The sequence below is a fragment of the Chaetodon trifascialis genome, chromosome 12, assembly GCF_039877785.1.
Source record: "Chaetodon trifascialis isolate fChaTrf1 chromosome 12, fChaTrf1.hap1, whole genome shotgun sequence".
NCBI classification, from domain to species: Eukaryota; Metazoa; Chordata; class Actinopteri; order Chaetodontiformes; family Chaetodontidae; genus Chaetodon; species Chaetodon trifascialis.
The window spans coordinates 27,342,768-27,352,365 of record NC_092067.1 but is presented as its reverse complement, the minus strand read 5'-3'; the positions used below and the strand labels follow the sequence as shown (position 1 = coordinate 27,352,365).

The 9,598-nt window shown below is 48.7% G+C and overlaps 1 protein-coding gene across 2 annotated transcripts in view; it reads left to right on the top strand.

The window, feature by feature from the left end:
- mylka (myosin, light chain kinase a) overlaps positions 1 to 9,598 on the top strand; it is a 47,822-nt gene that overhangs the window by 35,241 nt on the left and 2,983 nt on the right. For both annotated transcript variants that reach the window (XM_070976361.1, XM_070976362.1), the window contains 12 exons: positions 3,550 to 3,597; positions 3,686 to 3,813; positions 4,424 to 4,580; positions 4,992 to 5,182; positions 5,300 to 5,408; positions 5,955 to 5,993; positions 6,200 to 6,290; positions 6,396 to 6,599; positions 7,677 to 7,894; positions 8,017 to 8,140; positions 8,370 to 8,522; positions 8,933 to 9,056. In XM_070976361.1, coding sequence (XP_070832462.1) covers positions 3,550 to 3,597; positions 3,686 to 3,813; positions 4,424 to 4,580; positions 4,992 to 5,182; positions 5,300 to 5,408; positions 5,955 to 5,993; positions 6,200 to 6,290; positions 6,396 to 6,599; positions 7,677 to 7,894; positions 8,017 to 8,140; positions 8,370 to 8,522; positions 8,933 to 9,056 — 1,586 coding nt within the window. The remainder of the gene's footprint in view (positions 1 to 3,549; positions 3,598 to 3,685; positions 3,814 to 4,423; positions 4,581 to 4,991; positions 5,183 to 5,299; positions 5,409 to 5,954; positions 5,994 to 6,199; positions 6,291 to 6,395; positions 6,600 to 7,676; positions 7,895 to 8,016; positions 8,141 to 8,369; positions 8,523 to 8,932; positions 9,057 to 9,598) is intronic.

Below are 9,598 nucleotides of genomic sequence, written 5' to 3'. Positions count from 1 at the left end.
ACACACACACACACACACACACACACACACACACACACACACACTGCGCTGCTGGTTTCTATTTTAAAGCGTCTCTGTGTACCGTTGAAAGCATCACTGTCAGATTATTGTTCCCACCTCGATGACGTTAGGACCACGTTTCCCATCAGCCCCTCTGACCAGCTGCAGCTCGTCTCACTGCTGAACGCAGCGTGCAGACGCTGCTCAGGGCTGAAAGCTGGCGTCTGCGTGTAGGTCGAGCTTGGTGAGTCTGGGGTCGTCCTGCACGGCGTCGCGGCTCGTAGCTGCAGGTTTACTGTGAGAATTTGGGCCTGTGAGGAGTTTTCGTCGCGTTTCGCAGCCGACTAACTGAAGCTGTAATTCACGATGATCCAAACTGAAAATTCTTCCACTTCCTGCCTCTTAGATGCTTCAGTGTACTGATTGTCTCGTCGTCTCTGTCCCATCACTGTCCTCCTCCGTCCTGTCGACGGGCTGAGCGCACTGATGGGTCAGCAGGTCGAGCTGGTGTGAACCTTAAGAGCGCCCTCTGCTGGACGACGCGGCAGACCGCTTCAGCTGCTCTGCTGTGATTGGTCAATACAGCTTGAACGTGTTTGAAAGATGACGGTGTTTGTGTGGAACTCTCCGTTTCCTGTTTCATACCAGCAGACAGTTCATCTGTCCAACATGGACACCGTCTGTCTGTCTTCAGCTCTCAGTGGAAACTCTGCTCTTATCTTTATGATCCAACTCTTAATCCTTCCTGTGTGTGTGTGTGTGTGTGTGTGTGTGTGTGTGTGTGTGTGTGTGTGTGTGTGTGTGTGTGTGTGTGTGTGTGTGTGTGTGTGTGGATGCGCTCTGCATACCTCAGTGTTGGATTCATGGCTGTGGATTCTGGTCTTGAGTAATCCAGGTCTCTGCATAGAGTCTTCGTCTCATACTGAGTAGAGACGAGCGGAGACGTCAGCGTCTCACAGCACAAATCGTCCTGCTGTCAGCCGACTGTTGAAAGGTGCATTTGAAGGAGTCTGTTGGACGTGCAGTCAAGAGGAAGTGTAGAGAGCAGGGCATTCTGGGAATTTGACACAGCTAACCTGCTGATGTTTGGTGGGATATTGCTGAGTTCACGTGATGAGGGACGGACGGATGGTGGACATGGAAAGACTCTGTGTTTAAGACAGAAACCTCTGAGGGTCGGGCGGCGACAGCGTCTGATGGGTGTGAGGTTCAAACACGACTCGTGGTCACATGCTGCCGTCGCCTTTGAGCAGGACGCTGAGTTCAGTCCACATTAAAGACACGAAAGACAGAAAGACTCCAGAGTTTAACCCTCGACTGAGCTGAGACACCGTGAGTCCATGAGTCCTCTGCAGATCTGAGCTGACAGCGGAGAGGAATGACGGGGGGGGGGGGGGGGTTCTGCTGTAAAAGAGCTCTTCGTGGCTCCTCTCCCACGTTTCCATTTAAGGCCTGGTTTCCTCGACTCTCCCTCCCCTCTCAGACTTCACACCACAGATTAAACCTCTGAAACTGTCCAGCGAAGCAGCTCCTCTTCATCGGCTCCTCTTCATCGGCTCCTCTTCATCACACTGCATGTCTCTGTTGTCTCCTGGTTGTCTTGAAATGGTTCCAGCGTGTTCAGGCAGATTTTCCAAGGCTTTCCCGAGACAACCTGCAGGACCAGGATCAGGACCAGGATCAGGACCAGGATCAGGACCAGGATCAGGACTGATCCAGGTTGTGATGATGAAACGATTCTTCCAATCTGGATTCCTGTTGAGGTCAAAGGTCATGACCAGTGGAAGAATAAGTAGCTTTGAAACAAAAACACAACAGATCTTCTTCAGTCGTTTCATTAGTGCCTCAGTGTGTGTGTGTGTGTGTGTGTGTGTGTGTGTGTGTGTGTGTGTGTGTGTGTGTGTGTGGAAAACTGTGACCTGGTGTGACCTCAGGATCAGCTGACGTCTCTGCAGCTTCTGAAGCTCATTTTCTGTTCAGATGGATGAAAAATATTTGAGCTCGTTCACTGAAACGAACAACAAATCAAACAAATCAACCAGAGATCGATCATCGGTCTGATCGATGACATCGGTCATCGGTCTGATCGATGTCATCGATCACGTCTTGGTGGTCGTGTCCTGAATGTGTTAGTCTTGCGTCCTCAAACCAGGTCATGTGACTCAGGTCACCTGATATTTCTACACTGTGCTATTTGTACTTTTACTGCAGTAAAAGATCTGAGTACTTCTTCCACCACATATGAGACTGATCTGAGATCAGAGATAAGAACCAGCTGACTGATGAAGATCCTCCTGTGAGTGACAGAGCAGAGAGCCAATCAGAGTGCAGCACTGACGTACTGAGTCACCACGGGCCAGAGGACGAGGCGGTGCAGTGTCAGGCTGCGTTTATGTCTGATGTCATCACTGTGTACCAATCAGGAACCAGATCCAGTGACATGTTAAAGGTCAGAGGTCAGGAGTCTGTTGTTGTGTCCGTGATGTTTTTGTTTACAGCAGTTTGTGGCTCATAGCAACACTGACAGCCTCAGATCGTGATTGGTCAGAGTCTGTCCACAGATAATATGTCCATCAGTGAGCTGTAGAGAAGCTAGAGGAGTCTCCATTCTTCATGCTAAGATAAGCTAAGCTAAGCTAAGCTAAGCTAACCAGCTTTACTGGACAGACAGTCACAATCAGTCATTTGGAGACGCTTTCATCCAAAGCAAGTACAAGTCTGTGTGTGTGTGTGTGTGTGTGTGTGTGTGTGTGTGTGTGTGTGTAATACTCAGAGCGAGGACATACATCACATCTGAGTAAAGTATAAGTACCTCACATTTGTACTGAAGTACACACTGAAGTAAATGTACAACAGCACGTATAAGAACATCTCTGGATTCTCCCGTTTCTTCTTCTGCAGACGTCAGAACAAACACAAACCTCCAGGAACTGTGTCCTCCATCCTGAGGACTATTTTTAGAATGACCATATATGGTCGTCACATTCGTCTTCAGAGCCACGAAGAAGTGAGACACACTTCCTGTTCGCTTCAGACGCTGTCCACGTCCGTCCAGACTAGTTCTGTTAAAACACGCGTGTGTGCGCCTCTAACATGGTCTGACTCATTGTGTCCCTCTCTGTTTGTCCTTGTTTGGATGAGTCCTCTCACCTGGAGGGGACACTGTCCTGCAGCTCTCAGTCCTCCATCAGTCCAGGTCCAGCTTTGTTCACCTCCTCAGTCACTTTAAGAATGAGACATGAGTGGACATCTGCAGCTGTGTCCCAGCAGACACATGGACAGCTGCATCAGCAGCGTCGACGCCCTGACTTGTCCAGCTGTAGACAGGAGGACTTGTCCAGAGACGATATGTAAATGTCTCCTCTGACAGTTTGAGGACTGTCCTCACTGGACTCACATCTGTCTGTTTGACAAATATGTCCTGTTACAGAAACATGTTGTGTGTCCTACGTCCAAAATGGCGGCGTGTTGTCCCTGGTTACCCTGGTAACCCCTGTCTCCATGACTCCTCAGGTATGTCTCTGAGCGTCTGCTGCGTTTGTGTTTCAGGTGAAGCCAGAATAAAGAAACCGACCGCCAAGACTCCACCCAAACAAGGTGAGACACACCTGTTCATGCCCACTGTGCATGTGACTCGATCAGCTGAGGATTATTGATCGCTGATCATTGATGTGTGCGCGTGCAGCTCTGCCTCCTCAGATCCTGCAGTTCCCAGAGGACATGAAGATCCTGGCCGGGGAGAAGGTGGAGATCACCTGCAAGTTCTCTGGAGCTCCGCCCATCAACTGCACCTGGCTGAAGTTCAGGAAACCAGTGAGGCGCGCGCGCGCACACACACACACACACACACACACACACACACACACACACACACACACACACACACACACACACACACACTGTGGTTATTGATGCTGTGATTGGCTGAACAGGAGAAGCAGAAAACAAATGTCAGTCTGTGTTTTTGAAGTGAAGAAGTGATTGGTGGTGTGTGTTTCGACTCACTGGAGCTGCAGTGCATGCTGGGAGATTCATGAGGCTCAGCATCAGCTGATCTGTTTGAGTCTTCATGTGAATTTATTCAGTAAACTGGAGAAACTGTCTGTCTGTCTGTCTGTCTGTCTGTCCGAGCTAAACTTGGTGAACATGGAAAACATTATACATGCTAAACATTAGCATGTTAGCAGGCTGATGTTAGCATTTAGCTTTGTCTCAGTGCAGCCTTACAGGGCTGCTAGCATGACTGTAGACTGTTGGTCATGTCTCTGAGGTCTGATTTAAACTGTGGATCTCTTTCTGTTTGGACTGAAGCGCTCTTATATTGTATCTTATGTATTGTGTGTGTGTGTGTGTGTGTGTGTGTGTGTGTGTGTGTGTGTGTGTGTGTGTGTGTGTGTGTGTGTGTGTGTGTATGCATGGTCAGATCCAGGAGGGCTCAGCTGACATCTCCATAGAAAGCTCTGACAGCAGCAGTAAACTCACCATCTCCAGCGGTCAGCAGGAGCACTGCGGCTGTTACACCATCGAGCTGAGGAACAGCTTCGGCCTCCGGCAGGCCGCGCTCAACCTCACCATCGTCGGTAAGAAACATCTGGAACATCTGGCTTCACAAACTGTGCGATACAAACAGACCAAGGCTGTAGAAGAAGAAGAAGACAGATGTTCCTGCGTGTCCTCAGTCTGTGTGTGATAGCCAGACGCTGATGATGATGATGTGTCTGCAGCCTGAGCTCAGAGCATGTGTGTGTGCGCGCGCACGCGCGTGCACACGCGTGTGTGCTCAGCTCAGGTCTCCACAGACTCTTTAAACTGGTAGGAAGTCATGAGACAAACAGGGGTCTGCTTGAAGGTGATAACCCTAACCCACACCACATCCTCAGAGGATGAACCCTGCAGAACCCCCTGCAGCCTCCAGGGGTCAGAAATGTCTTTGTGCACCTGAATGGCCTGAAGTCAGCATCTTTGTCTCCGGTCCCCCCCCCCGTCCTCAGATAAACCTGACCCTCCAGCGAAGGTCCCCGCAGCCGTGGACATCCGGCGGTCCAGTCTGACTCTGTCGTGGTACGGTCCCACCTACGACGGAGGCAGCGCCGTGCAGTCCTACAACCTGGAGATCTGGGACTCTGTGGAGCAGCAGTGGAAACACCTGGTGTCCTGCAACAGCACCTCCTACAACGTACAGGTGACAGTCATAAGCAGCAGTGACACGACAGGTGGAAACGTCCCTCAGACCTTTTGTCTGAAGTTTGTCCTCAAACTAACAAAAAGATCTAAATGGACAGCTTTTGTCCCTCTCCAGGACCTTCTTCCAGAACGTCAGTATAAGTTTCGTGTGCGGGCAGTGAACATCTATGGGGTCGGAGAGCCGAGTGCTGAGTCTGAACCCGTTACTGTCGGACTGGTGGACGGTGAGTAAAATAAAACTTCAGTCTTCTTAACCTCCTTCATCCCTGTCGGACGTGAGTCCACAGTCAGTGACCTCCAGCAGTCCAGACCCTTGTTCGTCATAGGTGTGTTCCAGCTCAGTTTTGTCGGTCCAGGTTTTCTTTAGTTTTTTCTGTGTAATTCCAGCTTTGTGATCTCGAGAGGACTTGATGATTCAGTCCTGTTCAGACCAGGAGGGACTCGGCTGTGCCATCACATAGACGGTTGTTTTTAGGCTGTAGTGTTTGGACAACTTGAGCAGTCTGACCTTGATGTCCATGTGTGTCCCGCTGTCCTTTCTGATATTCTGGAGGTGGTTTATGGTCATCATCTGATCCTAATCCGAGTTCTGGTGTGCTGTGGCTGTTGGTGCAGAACAGGCTCCTGTTCACAGAGTCCGGTTCAGAACCGAACCAGCACTACGTCAACGACATGGAATTAAACCTGAATTAACAGCAGAGCTGAAGTGATGTGACTGAACTAAACTGACTAACTGAACTAATTCTGCTGCTGTTTGGTTCATCTGACAGAGAACCAGGAAGAGGGCGAGGCAGAGGAGGAGGATGAAGGTACAAAGCTCAGACTTCCTGTTTACATTCACTGGCCTGAGCTGGTCGTCAGTTTACTGCATCAGCTGATCAACATCCATACAACATGAACACATCACACAACACAACAACAACAACCTGACATTAAGTGACAAACAAACCACAACCTCTGACCTTTGTGACCTCTGACCTCTGTGACCTCTGACCTCTGTGTTTCGCTTTGTCAGACTCAGAAAAGGTGCCAGAGTACAGAGACGTGACCATCAGAGCAGACATGAAGGTGAAGGAGCTGTACGACGTGGAGGAGAGGCTGGGAACGTAAGGCTCCGCCCACTCACACCTCACCCACAATGCACCTCTGCTTCTCTCACCCACAATGCACCTCTGCTTCTGGACAATCAGCGTGTTGCATTTGTGTGACAGGGGGAAGTTCGGCCAAGTCTTCAAACTGGTGGAGAAGGCCACCAAGAAGGTTTGGGCGGGGAAGTTCATCAAGGCGTACTCAGCGAAGGAGAAGGAGAACGTTCGGCAGGAGATCGGCATCATGAACAGCCTCCATCATCCTAAACTGGTCCAGTGTGTGGACGCCTTCGAGGGCAAGTCTGACATCGTCATGGTCCTGGAGATGTACGTAAGCTTCGCTCTGACGCAGCAGCTTTCACGTGTTTGACTGTTGCAGAGCAGCAAACCAAACATGCTAGCGGGAACGTGCTAGCACGCTTTAGCTGTTTACTCTGAGCAGTTTGGTCTGCTGACATTTGCTCTCAGGATTGTTCATCATTTCATTCATTCATTCATTCATTCATTCATTCATTCATTCAGTGAAGCTCAGAGCTAGCTAGGCCGCTAACTCTCAACGTCTCCTCAGATCTTCTTCTTCTCTTCCTCTCTGACAGTTCAGGTTAGCTCCACTCTCGTGTCTCTACTGTCAATATGAAGCTTCAGCCAGCAGCTGGTTAGCTTAGCTTAGCATAAAAACACAGCTAAAGCTAGCTCATTATACTTCGGTTGTACTTCTTTTGTTAACAGTTGGTAAAATCACAACCTTTGGTTTAAACAAATGAGACATAATGTGTCTCACAGTGATCTGCAGGTGGGTTTTATTCCCCGTGGACAGTCACACTCACTGCTCTGTGATCAGCCAGCTGCAGCCTGGAAGGCAGGAAGTCCACCTAAAAACTGACTGGAAGTCCACGACAACTAGAAGACATCAGAATCACTCACGTCCACAATTCAATAACTTTTGATTGACAGGTCGTTAGCTAAAGCATGTTCACCTGTTCTATCATTGAAATATGAAGCTGCAGATGGCACACACACACACACACACACACACACACACACACACACACACACACACACACACACACACACACACATGCTCTCGTCTGTTGGTTTCTGTGTTCTGACTCTGATAAACAACAGTAAACATCTGCTCATGTGACGGAGAACAGGAAGGCAGCTGTTTACATGCAGACTCTTATTTTGGTAGTGTTGCCCTCGTTTCCTCCTCGGGTCAGATTTTAAACTGCAGCTTCGTGACTGAGACAATCTGCAGGAAACCAGAGGAACTTAAAATACAACTTAACTTAAAATTGACTTAAGATATAACTTCACTTAAATATGGGACAGTATTTTGGATGGTTTGACAGCTGACAGATTGTTTTTGGTGATAAATGGCAACACGATGTTTTGGCTGTGCAGGATCTCGGGCGGTGAGCTGTTTGAGCGGATCATCGATGAAGACTTCGAGCTGACAGAAAGGGAAGTGATCAAATACATGCTGCAGATCATCGACGGCGTCAGCTTCATCCACAAACAGGGCATCGTCCACCTGGACCTGAAGCCAGAGAACATCATGTGCGTCAACAAGAACGGCAGCAAGATCAAACTCATCGACTTCGGCCTCGCCAGGCGACTAGGTAACCGCCGCAGGAGGTGCTGCTCGTTAGCTTTTTAGCAAGCTAACATGATGGCATTAGCATTTAGCTGAGAGCAGAGCTGATTGATCGATTGATTGATTCGGCTGTTTTCTCCCCGACAGAAAACGCAGGAACTCTGAAGGTTTTGTTTGGGACTCCAGAGTTCGTGGCTCCAGAAGTGATCAACTATGAAGCCATCAGTTATCCCACCGACATGTGGAGTATAGGAGTCATCTGCTACATCCTGTGAGTCTGCGTTAGCATCGCTAACACCTTCGCTTTAAGGTGCTGTCAGCTCAGCTAACCTCTGCTTTGTTTTTAAGCTTAGCTTCATGTTGTTTTTCAGTTTTCGTTAGCTTCTTTTAGCCCTGCCTTCCATTAGCTTAGCTTCATTTAGCTTAAATTTGTTCAGTTTTGCTCAGAGGAGTTTCATGTTCCTGTTTGCTTTAACTTTGTTCACTGATTGTCCTTTCAGGCTGAGCGGTCTGTCTCCTTTCATGGGCGACAACGACAATGAGACTCTGTCCAACGTCACCTCGGCCACCTGGGACTTTGAGGACGAGGCCTTTGATGAAATCTCTGACAATGCCAAAGACTTCATCACCAACCTGCTGAAGAAAGACATGAAGTAAGAAAACACCAGCCTGCTCACTGGCCTCTGCTACCGGGCATGCTAACTGGCATTTAGCAAGCCAGTTAGCTTACGGGGCTAATATTGTCACTGGCTAGCACTACATGTTTGCTTGCTAGCATGTTTTTTTGTAGTATGTGTAGTTTTTATTTATGTAAGAACATCATGAAAAGAACAAAAAATCATCACAACACAACAAACATAAAACACCAACACACAGTTTTGTCCAGGCTAGCACATTAGCAGTTAGCTTAGCTGCTACAGTAGTTCGCCAAGTAGCATAAAATGGAAATACTCAAGTACATCAGTCGTACTTTTAAGATTTTAAGTTTAAGAAAATGTACTTACTTAGATTCTGCTCTGTGTGTGTGTGTGTGTGTGTGTGTGTGTGTGTGTGTGTGTGTCAGGGCTCGGCTCACCTGTGCTCAGTGTTATGAACACACCTGGCTGAAGCAGGACACCAACACCATGAAGGCCAAGAAGCTCTCCAAGGAGAGGATGAAGAAGTACATCCTGAGGAGGAAATGGCAGGTAAACAACAACAACAACAACAACAGCAGGGGGACTGAAACATGACACACCACGTTTAGACACCATGACTCAGCAGAACAACATCACACCTTCAGAGAACAAGTGAAGGTCTGTGACGTCAGGATTCTTCATCCCACTGTCAGGTTTCTACTGTTGGATCAGTCGAATTATCAGGACTGAGTCCTGGTCTTTGGTTTCTGAGGACCACTTCATCACAGTAAGAGTGACGAGGAGTAATCAGCACTGCACAGGTAATGAGGACGTAGTCCAACCACAGGGGAGTCCCTGAAGAGGCTGTGTCCAAACGCTGATGGACTCCTTCAACAAAAGAGTGGACGGGGTCTTTCAGGAGCTCCGTGACCTCAGATCAAGTCCACAGTAGTCAGACGGTTACCTGGCGACAGTCTGACGAGTCGTCTCAGGTGTCAGCGTCTCTCTGAGAGTCACTTTGATGTCTGAAGCAGTTCTGGAGGTCGACCATGAAAAGCGGTCTGACTGTGAGAAGAAGATCAGGATCAGGATCATCTCAGACGAACTGAAAC